The 24,047-nt window shown below is 42.7% G+C and overlaps 1 protein-coding gene across 1 annotated transcript in view; it reads right to left on the bottom strand.

Moving 5' to 3' along the window:
- Positions 1–24,047, bottom strand: part of ZMAT4 (zinc finger matrin-type 4) — a 292,877-nt gene that overhangs the window by 141,937 nt on the left and 126,893 nt on the right. Inside the window, exon 3 of the mRNA XM_055567020.1 lies at positions 18,814–18,970. Coding sequence (XP_055422995.1) covers positions 18,814–18,970 — 157 coding nt within the window. The remainder of the gene's footprint in view (positions 1–18,813; positions 18,971–24,047) is intronic.

The following is a 24,047-nucleotide window of genomic DNA, read 5'->3' as shown; positions in this document are numbered from 1 at the left end:
CTCACAAATCTCAGACAAGAGGCAGAGTCAGCTTCCCCAAGAGGGACTCTTGATACACTGCCACCCCCACCCACCCCCAGCAGGTGCCATTCTTAGAGTGGTGAGCGAGAGAGCATCACCCAGACCATCGTGGGTACAGTGAGAGAGGGTGGGCGGGTCACTGAGCCTGGGAACAGATACCAACTCCTGCTCTTTTCATTCTGCTATCGTCCCCAGCGTCACCTAATCCATACTCCATGCTCAAGGGGTGGGCATGATTTACTTATCCAGAAGCATCAGCTATGCAACCAGGGAGCCAGCTTCCTGGGATCATTTCTTATAGCCTATGAATATTTATAGAGGATTAAAAGATGAGAAAAGTGATCCGTGCCAGAAGCACAGCGGAGATAAAGCGCCAGCTAAGTTTAGAGGAAGACGGAGAAAGAGGGTGGCCTTTTGGCCTGGGCTGGAGGGAGGCTGAGACTTTAGAAGTCATTTTAAAGAAGTTGTTGCTGTTACTGTCCCCCGAGGAGAACACATGCATGTACACTTTCCTCCTTCACCCTTAGCCAGCATCCCCCGTGCCCACAAAGGGATCTCCTGGTTTCTCCATCCAATCTCAGCTATGAGCTTCCTTAAGTCTACATTCCTAAAAGGAATACTGATCACAACAACTCAGAGCTTGCAAGTTATGAAAATTGCCACTGCTTTGTATTTATTTTTCATTTATTTTTACTTGGAGGATAATTGCTTTGCAATGTTGCATTGGTTGCTGCCGTACAACAGTGTGAATCGGTTGTTGTCGTTCAGTTGCTTGGTCATGTCTGACTCGGTGAGAGACCCCAGGCTTCCCTGTGCTTCACTCTCTCCCGCAGTTTTCTCAAACTCAGGTCCATCGAGTCGATGATACCATCCAACCATCTCACCTCCTGTCGGCCCCTTCCCCTGCCCTCCGTCTTTCCCCGCCTCAGGGTCCTTCCCGATGAGTTGGCTCTTTGCAACAGGTGTAAGTGTACATAGATTCCCTCCCTCCCATCTCAGCCCTCTAGGTCATCACAGAGCACCGGGCTGGACCCCCTGCACTATACAGCAACTTCCCGCTAGCTGTTTTATACCTGGTAATGTGTATGTTTCAATGCTCCTCTCAATTCCTCCCACCTTCTCCTTCCCCTGCTGTTTCTACAAGTCTGTTTTCTACGTCTGTGTATTTAAAACTTTGGATATTAGCTTTGCATATATTTTGCATGTATCTATTTGGCTAATCCAAATTGATGCTTTTGAACTGTGGTGTTGGAGAAGACTCTTGAGAGTCCCTTGGTCTGCAAAGACGTCCAACCAGTCCATTCTAAAGGAGATCAGCCTTGGGTGTTCTTTGGAAGGAATGATGCTAAAGCTGAAACTCCAATACTTTGGCCACCTCATGTGAAGGGTTGACTCATTGGAAAAGACTCTGATGATGGGAGGGATTGGGGGCAGGAGGAAAAGGGGACGATAGAGGATGAGATGGCTGGATGGCATCACCGACTTGATGGACGTGAGTTTGAGTGAACTCCAGGAGTTGGTGATGGACAGGGAGGCCTGGCGTGCTGCGATTCATGGGGTTGCAAAGAGTCGGACATGACTGAGCGACTGAACTGAACTGAACTGAACTGAAACAATCTAGAAATAAAAGTACTTTGTGTTAACTACCACTTAGAAACTGCTTGGTCTGTGCCCTTGGGAGTCAGCTCTATAAACCTCAAAGTAACCCAAGAATTTCCAGAGGTCAGACTGTGACACAGACGGGGCTCTTTGGCTCCATCACATGACTTGCCCTCCAGTACCTGGATCAAAAGGATCCAGAATATCAAAAGCTAAAGAAAGAAGGTTTTCCAGCCCCAATTAGTTTCAGGACCACAGACTTATAGCACTGCTTCTTGTCTTGGACAAAGGTTGGTGGACAGAGAATGAGGTTTTAGGCTGGATGAGACTTTGAAGGGAAATGTTAGAAAATCACCAGGCAATCCAGTTTTCCTGAGCAAACAGAAGCCTACTCAGAGCCTGAATTGATTACATGTAAATGACACCACCCTTACAGCAGAAAGCAAAGAGGAACTAAAGATCCTCTTGATGAAAAAGGAGAGTGAAAAAGCTGGCTTAAAACTCAACATTCAAAAAATGAAGATCATGGCATCCGGTCCCATCACTTCATGGCAAGTAGATGGGGAAACAAGGATTTTTGGGGGGCTCCAAAATCTCTGAAGATGTGACTGCAGCCATGAAATTAAAAGATGCTTGCTCCTTGGAAGAAAAATTATGACCAACCTAGACAACACATCAAAAAGCAGAAACATTAGTTTGCCGACAAAGGTCCATCTAGTCAAAGCTATATGGTTTTTCCAGTAGTCATGTACGGATGTGAGAGTTGGACCATAAAGAAAGCTGAGCACCAAAGAATTGATGCTTTTGAACTGTGGTGTTGGAAAAGACTCTTGAGAGTTCCTTGGACTGTGAGAAGGTCAAACCAGTCCATCCTAAAGGAAATCAGTCTTGAATATTCATTGGAAGGACTGACACTAAAACTAAGCTCCAATACTTTGGCCACCTGATGTGAAGAACTGACTCATTGGAAAAGACCCTGATGCTGGGAAAGATTGAAGGCGGGAGGAGAGGGGGAAGAGAGGGGAAGAGAGAGGATGAGATGGTTAGATGGCATCACTGACTCAATGGGCATGAGTTTGAGCAAGCTTTGGGTGTTGGTGATGGACAGAGAAGCCTGGCATGCTGCAGTCCATGGGGTCGTGAAGAGTCAGACATGACTGAGTGACTAAGCTGAACTGAACTGCTCATCCACAGTCATTCCTTTAACCATGGTTTTGACCACAAATTGCACACTTCATATCCAGACAGACACAGCCTAAAGGGAATGCATGAGAGAGAACAGAATGATCTCAACTGAAAACTTTCTACCATTTAAGAGGGTGAAGCCTCTTAAAACTTGCTACTCTGAGTGTGCTCCATGGATCAAAAACATCAACATCGCCTGGTAGTTTATTGGAGATGGAAATCTCAGGTACAATCCTGGGCCACTGGATGAGAACATTCATAATGTATGAGAGCTTTGGGTGACTCGTATGCAAATTAAATTCTGAAAGCATTGAATTAGGATTCAGTGGTTTTCATCCCTGTCTGAGAGTTAGAATCACCTGGTTGAACACTTATGCACTCTAGGTCACACTGTAGGCCAATTAAATCAGAATCCTTTGGCTCAGGGCTGAGCATCAGTAGGTTTAAAAGTTTTACAAACTGCTTCCAGTGTGGGGTCAGGGCTGGGAACCATGGGACTGGAAGGACACCATCTGGCTTGGACCCTGTGTTCACCTTGACCTTACCAAGACCCTGTGACCCCTTGTCTCAACCATTTGACCAGAACTAGCACCATCTTTCCCTTGAGATCTACGGCACCATGCTGGCCCATATTTAATTATTTTTAAGTGGCATCTTGTCCAATGATACGTAGAATTCAGGAACTTGGAATCAAGAGAGAGCGTTCCTGGCTTAGCACAAGGTCTCCCAGGACATCTTTCCAACCCCTTCCTGCCAGAGGGGAGGTGGATCATGCACTAGATGCCCTTTGGGCAGTTTTACTGCAGATGTTAGGGCTTCCCAGGTGGCTCAGTGGTAAAGAATCTGTCTGCATTGCAAGAGACACTGGAAACATGGGTTTGATCTTTGGGTTGGGAAGATCCCCTGGAAAAGGAAATGGCCACCCACTCCAGTACTCTTGCCTGGAGAATCCCATGGACAGAGGAGCCTGGCAGGCTACAGTCCATGGGGTCGCAAAGAGTCAGACGCAACCGAGCTGCACAAGCACACACCACAGATGTTATTTTTAAAATAAACGTCCTTTCCCCCTCCTTTTCAAATGAACAGATTTGATTTAATAAATTCTAAAATTATTTTAAGTCCATGGCCATACCACCCTGAATGTACCTGATTTCCACTGATCTTGGAAGCTAAGCAGGATCAGGTCTGGTGAGTACTTGGGTGGGAGAATACCTGGGAATACTGAGTGCTGTAGGCTTTTTTTTTTTTTAAAGTAAATAATAAAAAGTTTAAGAACTATTATATTTTGCTGCATTAATTCTACAGAATTCCATGTATCTTTTTAAACAAAGAGATAATAGGAATGGAAAAAAAATAACATGGCTTTTAAATGAAATTCAACAACAACTCAGGATGGAGTTTTTGATTATACAAAAAAATGATGCTAATGGCTCAACCTCATATTATTATTGTGAGGATTCAAAGTACCTGCTTGGGGGAAAAAATAGTTTCATGGTGGTCCAGTGGCTAAGACTCCATGCTCCCAATGCAGGAGTCTCAGGTCGGATTCCGGGTCAGGGAACTAGATCCCACATGCTGCAACTATGAGTTGGCATGCTGCAACTAAGACCCAGTGCAGTCAAATAAATATTTTAAAAGAAAAACAAAACCCTGCTTAATAAACATCAGTTCCCCAGCATCCTGGCCATAAGGAAAACTAAGACTGGAACTCAGATGTCCTCACCCTGGCTCTGTGGTTTCCCACTGCCCTGCACCGCCTCTAGTTCTGCCAGGCTGGTCCACAGCCTGGCCCAGCAAGGACCAGGCACACGGTGAGCTTGAGGAAGGGCAGAGTCAGGTGAGAATAAGCTCCTTTCGCGGTAATGAAACATTCACATAGTTTGTCGTAAGTTTCCGGTATCACGGTAAGTGGTGTATGTTGTAGAATTATACATAAGAGCCACGGAGCTGGCTTAAAGAGGAACAGTGTATGAGGGATTACATACACCATTGCTGTATGTAAATAGTTAAAGGATCTGGAATGGCTAAACCAGAAGAAAGGAGGCTAAAGACTGAATACCTCTTGAGACTCATCAAGGATGATGGCCTTTGGACTGATGGCCAGCTATTTCCCAAATCTGCTCATGAAGGGAAATGGACTGAGTCTGGAAAGTGGGATTTTGGAAGAGAGGCAGCTTAAAGGAGCTCGTGTCTGATGCCTGATGTGAAGCACGCTTCCTGCCCTAGGATGAGTACCTGAAGGAGATTTCCAGAATGTGAGCATCATCAATACCCAGTGTTGGGGGATGCCAAAAATGGGACAATCATGCCAAACAGTGGGACTTAGAATGAAATGGAATCTTACTGGAAACAGATAGATGGATAAGATGCTAAATCTAAATTCTGTGACTTTCTAGGTATAACTAGCCTCTGAATGAAACATAAGACTTTTTTTAAAAAATCAAAATTCTTCTTTTTTCTGCATTCCCATTCTATATTCTAATTACTACACATAGTTCACTTGACATTTCCCAGCAAGACACTCTCCGTGAACCAATAGATTTTAGGTTTGTTTATATAGTCGGGTTGGGTACATCTTTTTTTTTTTTCTTTTTTTTTAATTGGAGGATAATTGCTTTACAATGTTGTGCTAGTTTATGATGTACAAAACATGAATCAACCATAAATATATATATATTCCCTCCTTCTTGAGCCTCCCTCCCACTCCACATCCCACCCCTCTAAGTCATTACAGAGCATCGAGCTGAGCTCCATGAAAAAAGCAAAATTCTTGAATGTTAAATCACCAGAGTTATATATATACATCTTTATGACTTATTTTGACTAAAAATCAGCTGCCTTGGGTGATAAGAAAGATCAAGAAAAACATTGCCAAAGTTAGTTTTTGCTTCCCTGGCCCATTAGCATTCTTGGTCTATTAGTTTTACTGTCTGAAAGTGAATGTCCAAGTATTAATATTTCATCCATTCTATTGATGGAAAATCAAAATGAAGATGTAACGATTTGCACTCTGCACTAATCAAGATGTAATTACAGTAAGAATTCACAAGGAGGCCTTTAACCCAGGACTCTTGCTTCCAACTAAGTGACTCCAACAGGTGGGACAAAGTGGCCATCACGCCTTCCAGTGACCCAGGGCTCTTGGCTTCCAAAGACCTTTGTGTATTTTAGGTTCGAGAATAGCACTTGGGACTCCGAGGTCATGTTTTTAGCCAGTATCACTAACAGTGGCTGTAATTCACACTCCTTCAACATAGCCAACATTCTCTTGAAAAACTAGATGGATTTACAATTAAAACCACAAACTGTGTGCCCAACAGACCACAGAAGAAGGTCCCTTAACAGCAAACCCTAGACAAGAGAAGCCGCTTCTCTGAAGGCTGGTCATACAGTGAGAAAGCATGAAATGTTATCTCTCTGTTTTCAGATGGGGAAACTTGGTGTCTAGATCACATGATGATTTATAGCACAGGATAACCTGTAGAGAAACTGTCTGTTTTCCTATAGACCACCTCCTGATAAGGAAAGGTGCTTTTCTACCACATTCCGGCAAGAGAGATAAGCCCGGAAGTATGATTTTTCCCACCCCCATGAGAGAAGGGGCATTGCATTTATCCTGGGCTGTCTGAGAGGTAAAAGGATCTGAATGTCAGAGGGGTGGGTCCCATGTCAGGACAGGAACTGCTACTTAGGGATTAGGAAAAAAGAGGGCTGTACATATGGATAGAGACTGGGGTGTCCAAGGTGGCTGGACCTCCCCTGGGAATGTTCCATAATGGGACTACGGTCATTGCTTCAAAAGCCTAGCTTGGCACCGCCAAGGAAACGCGTTGACCTGGAGGAAAACACCAGGCTAGAAGAGGAGAGACAAGTGAGACCCACATCTGGAAAAGCCCCAGGTCTTCATCTTGAACCCATGGAAGTGAGAATCCAGCAGCCTCCTGGTGATCAGAAAGCTATCATGCTGAGGGATCTCTTTGAGGGTCCCCCACATGTCTCTAGGGCCCTGTATGGCCCTAAAGAGAGGGTATCCCAAAGAATGACCAAGACTGGCCTTTTCACCAACCTTCAAGGCTAGAGGACACACATCAGATAAATTGATTTCTTAAATATAAAGAAATATAATATTTATTGCACTCAAGTGCTAGCCAGTAATTCATACCCATTGCATCTGTTTATTGCAGAAACCAAGCTGAGTGTTAATCAAGAGTTTTAAGGCTGATGTTTAAACTATATAGATACTTGAGAAGATAAGAGTACAGTTTGGGACATTTACGACCAATTATTTCAGGTAGAATGTTTACTGTATAAGTACCTTCTCGATCTCATCAAGCAGAGGGTTTTAGGGTTCTTATCTTTAGTCGATGATAGAAGAGTTGCCACCCGAACATCTCTCACCCATAGTTTCCTGAATCATGATGCATTCCATGTACGGATGCCAAGACCTGAACATGTCTCCTACTGACAGTTTCAGAGAAAGCACAGGAAATTGTTTATTTTATTGTTCTACTATATTCTTTCCTAAAAATGTGTCAGAGAACACTTTCTGGAATAAGGGTATAACCACATCATAAAAGCTGCTGATATCATCAACCATCTTCTACTGCTATTAGATTACCTAGAGGAGAAAAGTGAGTTTGGGATATTTAAAAAGATTTGTGAAAATCAGCTAGGCAGTAGCCTCATTGTCGAAATCTTTAATTCTATCTAATCATCAACCTGTTGTTTTATTGGCCATCAAATATAAAATAAAAAGACAGTAGCCTCAATCGAATCACTGTTCCAGGCCTCATATGATCCACTGTACAAAAGCATGGCCAAAAGAATTTGGCTCACCTCCCATTGCTAATTCATTCAAATCTAATTCCCCATAGAGAAGCCAACGACCTGACTGGTGCAATTTCTCCTGGTTCGATTTCTCCCTGATCATTCTCCTGACCAGGGAATGATCACCGCAAGAGAAGAGAAGCCTCTTTGCCATCCACCAGTTTTATCACCTTGGACAAATAATTTCATCTCTCTAGGCCTTCATGTCCTCATCAGGAAGATGAGGTGGTTGAAATAATAACTGCTACGCATCTTCCAGCTCTGTAATTCTGTAAATCTATTACTTGCTCTATTTGTAAACATTAGAGAAGCCAAAGGCATCATCAGAGCAAATGCATTGATCTGAAGACAATGCCTTAGAACATGGCAGCTTTCCTAATTTAAAACAAAATGCACTGCTGTGAGGATCTGCCTGTTTGACAAACTATTGTTTGCAACTATTAAAACAAGTATCCAGACAGGTTCTGCCAGGCAACCCAAATAACCTGATTCAGATGATAGAACTGCTGTGGTAAAGAAACCAATTGGACCTGAAATGCATATATTATTCAAACGTGAATTCAAAACGTGAATTTATAAAAGTTTGAAAGAGATCCAGAATACCCTGATCTTTATTCATTCAACAGACAACTCAAAGAAGCAATTCGGTGTCTGCCATAGAAATTTATGGAAAAGTTCTGAAACTCTGTCTCTCCCATTTTCAACAGGAAATAAGGAAAAAATAGAGACAAGCAACATGGTTTCAGAAGAGGAATATACGATACGCACACCCACACACGGGATAAGCAGAGCCCCCGAGATTGTTGGCTGTCTATGTCTTTCCTCACAAGGTGGTTCTCTTTTTTTTTCCCTTGAGCTTTATCTTTTTAATTGACTGACATTTTTGTATAAATATCAGTCTTTGCATCTTTATTGCTTTCAATCATCTTAGTGACAGCTTTGGGGTTTGAACTGTGCTCTTCATTAGGTGAGCAAAATCTGTAGATCATTTTACGAAGCATTATTTATCGTCACCTAGAGATCAAGGGAAAAGCTTTAGAAAATGCAGTCAGAAGTCCTGGGTTCTGACTTCCTTGGCAGTCCGGTGGTTAAAGAGCCGCCTTCCAATGCAGGGGACAGAGGTTCGATCCCGGGTCTAGCAACTAGGATCACACATGTCTCGGGGCTACTAAGTTCGAGTGCTACAACTACCAAGCCTGCTCCACAACTAAGACCCGACGAAGCCAAAGAAATAAATAATTTAAAAAAAAAGAAGAAGAGGAAGTCCTGAGTTTAAATTCCTATTGTGTATTTCGTTATGACACCAGGCAATCACCTTACCCTGTAGAGTTTCAACTTCCATCCACAAAATGGAGCTAATACTACTTTATATTTATTTTGAAGATTCAATGAAATGATGAAGGTGATATTTCTGATATAATATCTTAACAACTATCAGTTATTATCACTGATTTTTCTCATGAGGTTAGATTCAGCCTGCTCAACTATAGTTTACCACACCGCAGGATCTCTAAAACATATTAAATTTTTATTTCGTGGTTGAGAGATGAACAGGGTTTTTCGAAAGTTTCATTTTATAAATGAAATGAATATAAAGGAACTTTTATCACATAGACATTTGATTCTTGCTATTCCTGGCAGTTATATTCTATAAACTCTCCAAGTACACTGAATTAGCAAATATTGATCAAGTGTTCCTTGGAGGAATGCGAGGCTGTGGTCACATTCTGATCAACTGGTCAACATAGAATCTTTTTGTACATGTGCTTCTGTTTAAAGACACCTTCTTTCACATATATTTTTGATTCACTAGCTTTTAACTCAAATCCACCATATTATAATGCATGCCTGAACAAAGCTTATCTAAACATACACATTTTCCCATAAGGCACATCAAAGCCTTCTCGCACTTAGAAGCCCTAGAGAGCATTCCAGCACTCTCCTGGGGAGCCATTCTAAATGGCAACATTTCCAATAAAAAGCACAAAAGTGCCAAATACTTGGCAGGAACTAGATTGTAAAAAAGGCATTTGTTTGCCATGTGAGAGTTGAAATTCAGAAGACAGAGTGTGGCCTTCGGCTGAGAACATACTCACAGGGCAACTCAAATGTTTTACCACTTTGTACACAATTGCACACATGGCCCATCAAACGCCATGAGTGTTGATTTTGCGGTTACAAAGAAATTTTAGTGAGTAGGTGCATTCACAGACAAAATCTTGCAAATACTGAGGGTTGTGTGTTTGTGTATAACTATATATATATACATATTCTTTAAATACTTATGTTGTAGGGACTACAGTAAGTATTTTACATATACCTTCTCCTTTATTACAATAGTTACATAAACTCAATATCTCCATAATCTTACCAACATGCAATTGAGGGCTGAGGACTTTAATTGCAAAAGTTCACACAGATATAACCAGAATTTAAAGCTGAGTCTGATTCCAGGGCCTATATTTGTCTTATCCTTTATTCTTTGTTTCACCAAATTTGTTTTTTTAAAATCAGACAAGTGGCCAGGCATGCCACTTCTTGTCAAATTGGTAAACCACTGCCTTTGATCATCACATTGACGTCAAATTTAAATAAGCAAGGTAACTTAATTTGAAAAGCAAGCTACAGATATTTAAACACCTCTCGTTATTCTAATGCATCCTTCCAATTTTCAGTATTCTAAGAAATATTCATCAAATGCCTACTAAGTGCCAATAAGTGTTGCACATGCAGTTATCAACACGCGGTGATGCCAGGAGGCCTCTGGAGCACGTCAGAGTGTTCTCCATCCATCTCCTAAGGTTAAGATACATACACCACTACAGCAACTTCAGACTCTTACCAGTCAAAAAATGAAAGAAAGGTTAAAGCTAAATGTGATGCCATTACCTGTCAAGCCAGTGATTTGGGGGAATTATATAAAAAAAAGCACTCAGTATCCTTTTTGGCTAAGAATGATGGATGTATTCATAAAAGCTTATGTGTGAAACAGTAACATTCAGGGACAATGTATCAAGCAGGATGGATTAGACTCTCCTGAAATAACAAACAGCCTCAAAGGATCACAAAAAAGCCTTCTTTTTTTGCTCTTGCAAAATCTAATGTCGGTTGAATGGCCCTCTTCCATCTTGTAACCGCTCTTAAGACATCTACTCCATGAACTTCCCTGGAGCACCAGTGGTTAAGAACCTGCCTGCCAATGTGGGGGAAACAGGTTTGATCTTTGGTGTCCCACATGACCCAGGCCACCAAGCCACAACTACTGAAGCCCACGCACCCTAGAGCCCATGCTCAGCAACAAAAGGGACCACAATGAGAAACCTGTGCACCTCACCTAAAGAGTAGCCCCGCCCACCACAACTAGGGAAAATCTGCACAGAGCAACCAAGAAAACCTGCAGACAAAATTAAGATGAATAAACTTTTTTTAAAAGTACATCTCCTTTCAAACATCTGAAAGTCTGGGGAAGGCAGAAGCAAAGAGCGTTTGGATGAGCAAGGTCTCTGCCACAAATAACTATTCCTGATAATTCTGAAGATAATACCTAACCCCTCACCCATCAGAAAAAGACCCAGTTTTCCCCTAACTCAGTCTCTCCCATTAGGAAGCTCCCATAAGCCTCTTATCCTTCTCCATCAGAGGGCAGACAGACTGAAAACCACAATCACATAAAACTAACCAATCTGATCACATGGACCACAGCCTTGTCTAACTCAATGAAACGATGAGCGATGCCACGTAGGGCCACCCAAGACGGATGGGTCATGGTGGAGAGGTCAGACAGAATGGGGTCCACTGGAGAAGGGCATGGCAAACCACTTCAGTATTCTTGCCTTGAGAACCTCATGAATAGTATGAAAAGGCAAAATGATAGGATACTGAAAGATGAACTCCCCAGGTCAGTAGGTGCCCAGTATGCTACTGGAGATAAGTGGAGAACTACCTCCAGGAAGAATGAAGAGACGGAGCCAAAGCAAAAACAACATCCAGTTGTGGATATGACTGGTGATGGAAGTAAAGCCCGATGCTGTAAAGAGCAATGTTGCATAGATAGGAATCTGGAATGTTAGGTCCATGAACTAAGGCAAATTGGAAGTGGTCGAACAGGAGATAGAAAGAGTGAATGTTGACATTTTAGGAATCAGTGAACTAAAATGGGTTGGAATGGGTGAATTTAACTCAGAAGACCATTATATCTACTGCTGTGGGCAAAAATCCCTTAGAAGAAATGGGGTAACCATCATAGTCAACAAAAGAGTCCAAAATGCAGTACTTGGATGCAGTCTCAAAAATGACAGAATAATCTCTGCTCGTTTCCAAGGAAAACCATTCAGTATCACAGTAATACCAGTCTGTGTCCCAACCAATAATGCTGAAGAAGCTGAAGTTAAACGGTTCTATTCAGACCTAAAAGAACTTCTAGAACTAACATCCAAAAAAGATGTCCTTTTCATTGTAGGGGACTGGAATGCAAAAGTAGGAAGTCAAGAAATACCTGGAGTAACAGGCAAGTTTGGCTTTGGAATACAGAATAAAGCAGGACAAAGGCTAACAGAGTTTTGCCAAGAGAATGCACTGGTCACAGCAAACATCCTCTTCTAACAACACAAGAGAACACTCTACACATGGACATCACCAGATGGTCAATACTGAAATCAGACTGATTATATTCTTTGCAGCCAAAGATGGAGAAGCTCTATACAGTCAGCAAAAATAAGACTGGGAGCTGACTGTGGCTCAGGTCATGAACTCCTTATTGCCAAATTCAGACTTAAACTGAAGAAAGTAGGGAAAACCACTAGACCATTCAGGTATTACCTAAATCAAATCCCTTACAATTATACAATGGAAGTGAGAAATAGATTCAAGGGATTAGATCTGATAGACAGAGTGCCTGAAGAACTATGGACGGAGGTTCCTGACACTGTAGGGGAGGCAGGGATCTAGACTATCCCCAAGAAAAAGAAATGCAAAAAGGGAAAATGGTTGTCTGAAGAGACCTTACAAATAGCTGTGAAAAGAAGAGAAAGGCAAAGGAGAAAAGGAAAGACTCTCCATTTGAATGCAGAATTCCAAAGAATAGCAAGGAGAGATAAGAAAGGCTTCCTCAGTGATCAATGCAAAGAAACAGAGAAAAATAAGAGAATGGGAAAGACTAGAGATCTCTTCAAGAAAATTGGAGATACCAAGGGAACATTTCATGCAAAGATGGGCTCAATAAAGGACAGAAATGGTATGGACCTAACAGAAGCAGAAGATATTAAGAGGTGGTAAGAATTCATGGAAGAACTATACAAAAAAGATCTTCATGACCCACATAATCAAGATGGTGTGATCACTCACTTAGAGACAGACATCCTGGAATGCAAAGTCAAGTGGGCCTTAGGAAACATCACTACGAACAAAGCAAGTGGAGGTGATGGAATTCCAGTTGAGCTATTTCAAATCCTAAAAGATGATGCTGTCAAAGTGCTGCACTAAGTATGCCAGCAAATTTTAAAAACTCAGCAGTGGCCACAGGACTGGAAAAGGTCAGTTTTCATTTCAATCCCAAAGAAAGGCAATGCCAAAGAATGCTCAAACTACCGCACAATTGCACTCATCTCACACGCTAGTAAAGTAATGCTCAAAATTATCCAAGCCAGGCTTCAACAGTACATGAACTGTGAACTTCCAGATGTTCAAGTTAGATTTAGAAAAGGCAGAGGAACCAGAGATCAAACTGCCAACATCCGCTGATCATCGAAAAAGCAAGAGAGTTCCAGAAAAACATCTACTTCTGCTTTATTGACTATGCCAAAGCCTTTGACTGTGTGGATCACAACAAACTGTTGAAAATTCTGAAAGCGATGGGAATACCAGACCACCCGACCTGCCTCCTGAGAAATCTGCATCCAGGTCAAGAAGCAACAGTTAGAACTGGGCATGGAACAACAGACTGGTTCCAAATCGGGAAAGGAGTACGTCAAGGCTGTATATTGTCACCCTGCTTATTTAACTTATATGCAGAGACATCACGAGAAATGCCGGACTGGATGAAGCCCAAGCTGGAATCAAGATTGCTGGGAGAAATATCAATAACCTCAGATATGCAGATAACACCACCCTTATGGCAGAAAGCAAAGAAGAACTAAAGAGCCTCTTGATGAAAGTGAAAGAGGAGACTGAAAAAGTTGGCTGATCATGGCATCCAGTTCCATCACTTCATGGCAAATAGATGTGGAAAAAGTGGAAACAGTGACAGATTTTATTTTGGGGGGCTCCAAAATCACTGCAGATAATGACTGCAGCCATGAAATTAAAAGATGCTTGCTCCTTGGAAGAAAAGTTATGACCAACCTGCTGCTGCTGCTGCTAAGTGAGACCCCATAGATGGCAGCCCACCAGCCTCCCCCATCCCTAGGATTCTTCAGGCAAGAACACTGGAGTTGGGTTGTCGTTTTCTTCTCCAATGCATGAAAGTGAAAGTGAAGTCACCCAGTCGTGTCCGACTCTTAGTGACCCCATGGACTGCAGCCCACCGGGCTCCTCTGTCCATGGCATTTTCCAGGCAAGAGTACTGGAGTGGGGTGCCATTGCCTTCTCCGATGACCAACCTAGAAAACTTATTAAAAAGAAGAGACATTACTTTGCCAACAAAGGCCCGTCTAGTCAAAGCTATGGTTTTTCCAGTAGTCATGTTTGGATATGAGATTCGGACCATAAAGAAAGCTGAGCACCAAAGAATTGATGCTTTTGAACTGTGGTGTTGGAGAAGACTCTTGAGAGTCCATTGGACTGCAAGGAGATCCGACCAGTCCTTCCTGACTGGCAGGAAATCAGGAATTAGGGAATTCAAATTTCCTAAAGGAAATCAGTCCTGAATATGCATTGGCAGGACTGATGCTGAAGCTGAAACTCCAATACTTTGGCCACCTGATGCGAAGAACTGACTCATTTGAAAAGCCCCTGATGCTGGGAAAGATTGAAGGTGGGAGGAGAAGGGGCAACAGAGGATGAGATGGTTAGATGGCATCACCAACTCTGTGTACATGAGTCTGAGTAAACTCCAGGAGTTGGTGATGGACAGGGAGGCCTGGTGTGCTGCAGTCCATGGGGTCGCAAAGAGTGAGACATGACTGAGCCACTGAACTGATACTGATAGAGTATGGGTGATCTCAAACCTCACTTTGATTAATGGCAGACAGTGGGAAATACCTGTAGTTGAAAGTTTTTGTTTTATGCTTCAAGGGGACATGGTTTGGGTCTCCTTGGAGATGGACCTTTCTGGGGTGAGTTCTCTGAACAGAGCAGGGGGACTGGACCAGGAGAGGGGAGGAGTGCAGGAGCTGGGGGACCTGGGGAGCACTGAAAATGCTGTCTAGGCTGACCATGTAATCTAGCAACTTAGAACGTCCTCTGGGCTAATGTTATGATGGTAGAACCCCCCTCAGGAAATGCCCTGCCATGTGGTCCAGCCTCTGCTTCAGCAGCCCCTCATCTCTGGACACACAGTCCACCGTTAAGTGTCTCTAAATACTCAGATTTCCCTGGTGTCCAGGAGTTAAGACTCTTCACTTCCAACGCAAAGGACCCAGGTTCGATCCCTGGTCAAGGACCCCACAAGCTGCATGTCATGGCCAAAAAATAAAAACAAATATCTCTGAATATGTGATACTTATCAGAGCTCAGATCTAGGCCCCTAATTTCTATCTATTCATATCTTTTAAACCCAAGCACACACATGCATGACGCACATTCACACGCGCACACAGCAGCATTCTCTTTCCCATGATAGCCTTCCCAGTAATTTCTCTTCCATGCTCAACAACATCACTTCCTTTCCTCCCCCTCCAGTGAGAGGATCCCCATGCTCTTCACTGCTGGCCTGTATTCTCTGGGTCACCTCCAGAAGCTTCCCACAGTGTGGCATGACATGACCACGGCAGCCTCTACCTAGCCTCCGATCTGGGCAAGACCTCTACACTAAGGTCTGTCAACCCTTGGAGAACATGGCGAGTTTGTAGTCTCCTCATGTTCTCATCTTATAGAAAGAAAAACATGAACTAGAGCAGAGATTCCAAAACACACTGGGTTTTGTCCTTAGTGGCGCCTCCAAGCATTTCAGACATCCTAGTAAACACACACCCATTTGAAAAAAGCAACTCAAACGCCAACTAATTCTGCAGGAGCCTCAGCTGATGTCTAATAAAAGTGCATCCTGAGTAGGAGGAAAGGTGATGGTTCCCAGACACCAACTGCTCACCTTCATCACATAGAATAACTCTGAGAAGTAATGAATCATGCTTTATTCAGTTATTCCCACTCAGAAGTCACCACCATTCAGGAGCCTGTTATTTATGGAGGGGAATCTCCAGGAACCCACCTGAGGAGGGAGATTGCTTCTGAGTTCAGTTGGCTGGGTTTTTAATGTTCTGTGTTTTCCTTCTGTTTTCATTGTAGAAGTGATGTCCAACCACCCTGGTGGATTAGACAGAGCAGTTCCTAGGCAGGCAGAGGGCAGCCCCAGCCACAGCTTCAGGCAGTGCTGCTGGGTTCAGCCACAGGCAGTAAAGGCTGTCCTGATGCCATTCAAGGATCTGAAGGAGCGTCACTCGGGGGCTCAGGAAGTCCATGTCCTGAGTGTTCTTTTCTGCTGTCTCTTGGTCCTTATCCTCTATTTGAAGTAACTGAATTTGTGCTAGAGACCAAGCCTCAACCTCTAACCTAGATCTGGGAGCCAGGTTCTTGCTATGTTCCTGTATGGTTTCCAGCCCAGTGCTCTGGTTGAAAATGATTGTGCCTTGCCATGCCCTTGGACTTCCCTGGTGGCTCAGATGGTAAAGAATCTGCCTGTAATGTGGGAGACCCAGGTTCAATACCTGGGTCGGAGAGATCCCCTGGAGGAGGAAATGGCAACCCACTCCAGTATTCTTGCCTGGAGAATCCCATGGACAGAGGAGCCTGGCAGGCTACCGCCCATGGAGTTGCAAAGAGTTGGACACTACTGAGCGACTAACCTTCTTTCTGCCATGCTCTTAACAGTCTTTCCTTTCCCCAGAACCTCACGACTGCAGCCAGGGCTCTGCTACCATTTGCCTGACTCTCCTGATGCTGGTACCCTGCTTAGTCTCAGGATGATCTTGGTACTCCGAATCCCCACCACTGGAGTCCACCCTCCTCCCAGGCCCTCCATCCTTGTCCTGTGCCCTGGGAAACAATGCCTGCCCTCTGCTTACACGTGTACCTAATGACTCACCTCCCTCTAGGAGGATGATTTGTTTCATTTGCTCCCTGATGGCAGTTGGGTCAACATCAATGTCAGCCCAGGGAACCAGTGTAGCTCCCCAGGCTCTTCATTTCTGTCTGGAGTTAACACATTCCAAGATCCTTTCTGCTCAAAGGAGCTTTGGAGGAGAATGGATGAGAGGTGAAGCTGCAGAAAGGGGATGTGCAGCTTCGGGACCCTAAGCTAGACGAGAAATAGAGATGCTGGGAAAAGAAAATGGCATCTCTTTCCCCAGCCCGAGCCGAGTGCTGTGAGTGCTCCCTACCCCCCAACCCACCCCTAGTCCCTGCTCACCCACCCAGCAACCCAATGTCTGTCACAGTGAGGACTGGGCTAGCTGTGTGAACACCAGAACTAAGTCATTAAGTATACACTGCGGTTTCCATATTTTAGATTGTTTCCCCTTGGAACATATAGACGGCAACTAACAAATTACCCCCAAGTTATCTTTACCAGCTTTGAGGGTAACTCAGAGAGACAAAATGGTGCTTGGCTATCTTAAGGATGTGTTGAAATTCACAAAGAACTGTTTTTTGCCAGGTGGTGATTCTTCTTTACAGAAATAATAACTCCGACTTGCTAATTGATGTGATAAACGAAGACAGAGCCTCTCCTCTTCCATCACTACCTCCAAAATTAAATTTAACAGCAATACTCTGCTTAGGCAGGGAGAACAAATGGGCTAGTTACTCATTCATGGAGAACAGGTAAAAATTTTCCAGTGGCTGTTTCTTTGAAGTGTCTATTTTAAGAGATTTGAGGGGGAGTAGGTTACAAGGTGAGTATCCAACCTTTTAGAGAGCAAAAATCAGGAGTTTCAACCAAGTGCCTGCTTATCAAATGTCAATACAGACAGTGTACCTCAATCAAGCTGAGCTTTCTTCCAATTCCAAGTGCTTTCCAGCCATCCTATATCTGAATGTCACAGCTAGCTTTACAAAAACAATATTCTTCAGTTCAAGTAAGTAGAAAAATACAGTGAAAAGATTCCCTAGGTAAAAGCAGATATTTTTCTTAAGAAAAACACCGGTGAGAATAAAAGCCAAGTATTGTTTTAGATTCTCTTCAATTTCCAAAATACCATTTAAAAAATAATTACACCCACGATTTATGCATGATTCATTAGGCAGGCAGCTCCAATGCACAGCTCCATTGTAATTGCACTGAAAATGTCGACATCATGAAATATACCCTCAACTTCTTGAGATTATCACCTATTCTAGTAACATCTTTGCTACCATGTAAATCTTACCCTAATAGTCTGTCCTCATTAAACAATAACGATAGTATTTCAGTTCTATGACTGGATAGACTTCTGAAGAAATGTTTTGTTACTTCTGAATAATTAGAAGGTCAAACACTCTGTGACTGATATTTAAACCTTTTATCGTGAAAGTTAATAGGCTTGAATCACAGAATCCCCCAAGAAGATGACTGTAATGTTACCTGGGGTGGGGTGGGTGGGGAGAAGGCACACCATGGTTGTCAGCAAATAAAAGTGTTTCTAAAGACAAAAAATGGTACAGATGAACCAGTCTGCAGGAGAGAATCAATAATATACAGTACACTATCCATCACCTCTGCTGATTACAGACCAAAGTCAGAAAAGACAGCATTCCTTACATAATAGATAACCTTACATAACATATAATAAATATGATAGGCAACATCTTGCAGGATAGAAACAAAAGATGCAAACTGCTGAATCACGTATCTGAAGGGGCCAGGTTGAGAGGACCAGCACCTGGATTTAATAGCCTTACAACTGCAAGTTCCACCCGGCGACCTGCCCATCCCTTTAGCTTTGAAGGGCATCCACTCTGATCTGGCAGCCAGCCCTGAAGAGGCAGCCTGATGCACAGGCCAGGCACTGGAGGTCGGGGTCTCCCCACCACCACCATTCAGACACCTACCTGTGGTCTTTAACGGGGTTTTCTCTCCTAGCAACAGTTTTAACCTTTTGGCGTGGATTTTGCCTTGATAATGTGAGTCAGCCACCACCGCGGAGGTGAACGACATGTTACAGAGGGTACAGCATTTGTTTTTATCCACCATATCAGCATCATTTCCCTGTGAGAGAAAGAGAGATCGAAAGAATATTAGAGCACCCCAAGGCTTCCAATGTCTTTGTTCCACTCCGTTCTGTTGCACATGAAACTCACGTTAGTCTTTTTCTTGTCTTTTTTCTTTCTTTTTAAAGCATTGCACTGAGTATTATTCCATGTGGGATTTATAGACGAAAACTTATTTTACCCACATTATGTCATGTAACTTCATTATAAAATGAGGGTTTTATACTTAGTTAGTATTGTTAATATTAACTATCAAAAAATTAGTTAATATTCACTGGGCAAGCTAGTTAATATTGTTGAGAAGATTGAAATAGTCAATCCATGTATCAGGAGTTAATCCAATACCTGGAAATAGTAATCAACACATATTAGGTTCTATTATTAAATCATTTTAATTTTGGCCTGATCATTAATGTTATCAGACTAGAACTGATTATGTGTGTGTGTTATTTGCTTAGTTGTGTCTGACTCTTTGCAACCGCATAGACTGTAACCCACCAGGCCCCTCCATCCATGGGATTCTCCAGGAAAGAGCACTGAAGCGGGTTGCCATTTCCTTCTCCAAAAGGAACTATAGAAAGAAAGAACGTGAAGTCACTCAGTCGTGTCCAACTCTTTGTGACCCCATGGACTGTAGCCTACCAGGCTCCTCCACCCATGGAATTTTCCAGGCAAGAGTACTGGAGTGGGGTGCCATTTTCTTCTCTGAGAACCGATTATATTCTTAGTTAGTTAATTATTGGCTAGTTTTTGATCCATTCTACACAGTGCTTATCTGTACTTTCTCCATGTTCATCAAACTATCTCCTCATTTGACACAATTTTAGTCAATGGCTTTATGTTCTATATCATTGAAAATTTTGTGGTCATCAATCAGATGAGCTTAAGATTTTTTCCTTATAAATAGTATCTCTGCACAGTCACTTCACTGCTCATCATTTTTCAAAAGGCATCTTAAAGCTGATGCAATAGTTGTTCAATTAAGCAAGAGTTTACTAGTCTACTCTCTGTTTCTCGTTTCTTTTTTTTTTTTTTTTTTTTTTGACCATAAGTAAATTCTCAGCCTTGGAAAGAAGTAGCCTCTTCCTTTTTCTTGAAATGTTTGTTTTGTCCTTGCTCTGCAATCTATTATATAATCTATATAATCTACATGATAAACATCATCAAAACTTGCTCAGTGACCAACTTCAACCTCTATTTAATAGGGACCACTACTGCCAGGCACTAGGAACACCACACAAAGGGGTGAATATGAGCTACCTACAGAAAAACAAGGCCCACAACAGGTGAGAACACAATGGATCTGGTACCAGGAAGAAAAGGTTCTCTCATTGCATCTGTGTTATGCATCAAAGTAAGTAAAATACCGAGTTCACAGGGCCTGAATTATTTAGCAGAAATTATCATTTGGCATTCAGCTTTGCTTTGACACACTTTAGCCTCACCAGGATACGTGGCCCCATGTTCAAGATTTTTTTTTTAAGATATCTTTAAGGAATCCAATATTTATCATAATGAACTTGAGTCTATCATAAAGCTATGGTGACCATGCTGGCTGAATTTTCCGGGAGAGTTTGCATCATTTTCCTTTTCTTCAAGACAGGTGATTCATTAACTGCTGCACAAAATACTTAAATCCAGCTTGATTTTTATTCCTCTGTAAGACTTCATGAAAATGAATAATGATTTGGGAAAAAATAAATCCTTTGTCAGACCATGTGACCTGGCGATTGTGCCCACAGGTCATCAATTACCTATATTCTGCGAGGGGAAGATTAATTCACGGGTTCCCCTCATGCCTAGTTAGAAATTGAGGGTAAAGAGGACTCTCAGATAAGCAGTTAATCTATTCCTTAATGGAATAGTAGGAGCAAAGCACCTCTTTGTTAAAAAAGCAGCCATGGGTGAGTATCTGGCCTCACAAAAGCCCCTTCTCCTATTCCTGGCAGACCCCAAAGAATGCAATTTAAAATGGCATGGAGACAAGGATGAAGGTGGGGGTGGGACAGAGAAAGGGAATTCTGTATTTTTCTGCACAACAGTAAGATGTCCAGAGTGATGGAGAGCATTGCCTTGCATATTTTGTGGCAGTTAAAAAACTAACGCTTTCCTTCTTAAGCCATCTATTGGCAATAGCACTGATCATTTGCACTCAGTCTTGGTAGGAGTGTGAGTGTGTGTGTGTGTGTGTGTGTGTGTGTGTTCCCGGAGGCTGGCGTGCAGCGTGCAGTTCAGGGTTGGGGGAAGGGAGAGACTCCATAAAAGTCTCTGAGATTTGGAATCCTACCTATAGCCATTTATTAGCTTGACCTTGCAAGCGTGCTCAGTCACGTACAACTCTTTGAGACTCCATGGACTGTAGCTTGTCAGGCTCCTTTGTCCATGAGATTTCCCAGGCAAGAATACTGGAGTGGGTTGCCATTTCCTTCTCCAGGGGATCTTCTCAACCCAGAGACTGAATCCGCATCTCCTGCATTGGCAGGCAGATTCTTTACCACTGAGCCACCTGGGAATGGTAGCATATATTAAATCTTAGAATCTATCCAAGACCATTATCACATTTTAAAAGTGAGATTTAAGGAAATGTATTGCTAGAGGTGAGGGTGGGGAGTCCATGAAAGGAGATGGATTCTATGGAGAGAGGATGGGCCTCCCAAAAGGGGTCTCTCCTAGCAAGGCACAAACTTCAGGAAACCTGGGTAGGTACTGAGGCTGGACCCACCAAGTGTATCCCTGCTGAGCACTTCAAGCTGAGGTGCTTTGAGTTTCCTCATCTAAAAATTCAAAGAGGGACTTCCCTAGAGGTCCAGTGGTTAGGACTCCACACTTCCACTGTAGGGGGCATGGGTTCGATTCCCAGTCAGGGAACTAAGATTCTGCATGACATAGGCATGGCTCAAAATTTTTTTTAATTTACAAAAAATTAAAAATTAAAAAAGAAAAGCTTTTAAAAACAAAAAGAAGTCATAGACACTTGAACCCCTTTGTGTGGTCTGCTGTGGAGCTGACTGAACCAGGCAAGAAAGGGGAGACTTGGTTTCCTGGCATCTGTGTCTCTAAGCAGGCCCAAGACATGCCCAAGGCCCATGACGGGGCAGAGCCAAGAAGACCAGGAAACACAAATCAGGGAGTTGCTGAAGGGGTCGAGCCCAGTGAGTGAGCAGTGGACAGCTCGGGAGGACTGAGAGCCCTAACTGACACTTTCCCACTCTGTGTCAGGGAATATTGGTCTGATGTTTAAAGGGACAAAAGGGGAAGGTTGTCAAGGTGAGAGTGGTTGCTTGGATTGCCCTTTTTCAACTACTTATGCATAATATGGGCTCAAGCATCTCATTTTTCTTAAAATGGAGCACAAGATCATAAGCTAAAGCTTAACTCACAATCCACACCTATTTAGAATCTGTGCATCCCTTATGCCACTTCTAGCAAAATCACCAGCTGAACCTGGGCTCAGGAACTAGTCCCTATCTCCCTGGAGCTCTCAGGTGGGGACATCTCTACAGAAAGGGGCTGCCATCATTGTATGAAGTGTATTCAGATCGAGTTTCCAAGGCAAAGAACAGCCCTTAAACTGGATAATGACTAGTGGGTTTATGGTATTCATTCATTCAACACATTTTTCAGGACCCCCTAAATATGTGCGATGCTGTGCTAGAAGAATAAAACTCCACTCTCTGTTATTAAAGAGGTTGAGACCAGGGGAACTGGAGAAAGCAGGCACAAAATGAAAGGAAAACATTATAATCAAAGAAATACAGTCTCCTGTTGGAACCATGCTCTCCCAATTAGGTAAGCTTAAAAGACCAGTCATGTATATGAGCCTATTTGTGTGGATTTTCATCTTCAAGTCTTCTCTTGCCTGGTACATCCTTCTTCATCATTGCTTATCTAATCTGGTCTATCCAAAACCTTTATCGTGGCTCAGTTTAACCATCACTTTCTTGAGATGAAGTTTCTTCTGTCTCCCATCCTGAAGAAGTTGACAGGGGCCTTGGGGTCTTTCATGTGTCCCGTATATGCCTCTTTTATAATAGAACACTGTATTCTGACATGTATTTTTCTCATATTTGTTCCCCTCAAGAGGAACAAGGAAATAGTTAAAGTTAAGGAAATTTTTTCATTAATACCGGGGCCTCAGCTCCTAGTACAATGCTTGCCACACAGTAGGACATGCAGGTGTTTATTGAATGAACACAGGAGTTGAAGGTTGGTTTGTGGGATTACTAAATTGCATGCCATAAAAAGACAAAACAGGAAGACAGGTAACACAAGGAGGCCTATGGTCAGCCAGGAAGCTGGCCAGGAAGAGAACCAGAGTTTTCAACAATTTGTAAACTAACTTGAGGTTTCCACTAGGGGAACATTTTCCCAAAAGGTATGGTCATTTCATCATGGTTTTAATATGCACTCTTAGATTTCTGCTCTGCTGTATCAATCTCATTAGATTCTTAGATTTCTGCTCAATCTCATTCACACCATCATAGACAAGAATCAAAGAATAAGACAAGCAGAGAACCAACTGTTATGCAAGAAGATATCATGGAAGGCAGTTATGCCATCATTACAGAAGAGGGACCAAGAAAGTTTAGGTGTCTGACCATACAAGGGCTGTTATGCCCTGAGAAGTCGGGCAGCTTTGTGAGGTCCATAGGACATCTTTTATGGGATATTTTACTAAGGGGGTCAATGTAACTTACACAATGTCACCAACTCTGATTCCTCGAATGACCCCAGTGGAGATGCAACTATCCAGAGAGAATCTCAATGTTAACCAAGGTCCTGGAATGTGCCAGAATTCAGTTGTGTATTCCTGGCTATCTAAACCCCAGATCAAATGCTGCTTGTGACTATAGATCACATCATTGTTACCTGAGTCTCTCACTGCCCCAAGCCCTGCTGTTCCATAGCTCAGGGGAGAAACTCCATAAAGGTTGATGAACTGATGTCAGAGATCACATTTAAAGTTTCTGACTTAACAAATTGAGAATGGCCCTAAGCTACCAAGTAAATGAAGGGGAATCCAAGATTGTTTTTATAAAATATGGGTTTCAATCAGAAGGCAAATATTCAGTTGG

The sequence above is a fragment of the Bubalus kerabau genome, chromosome 2, assembly GCF_029407905.1.
Source record: "Bubalus kerabau isolate K-KA32 ecotype Philippines breed swamp buffalo chromosome 2, PCC_UOA_SB_1v2, whole genome shotgun sequence".
Classification (NCBI taxonomy): domain Eukaryota; kingdom Metazoa; phylum Chordata; class Mammalia; order Artiodactyla; family Bovidae; genus Bubalus; species Bubalus kerabau.
This window is presented reverse-complemented; position numbering and strand designations above follow the sequence as displayed.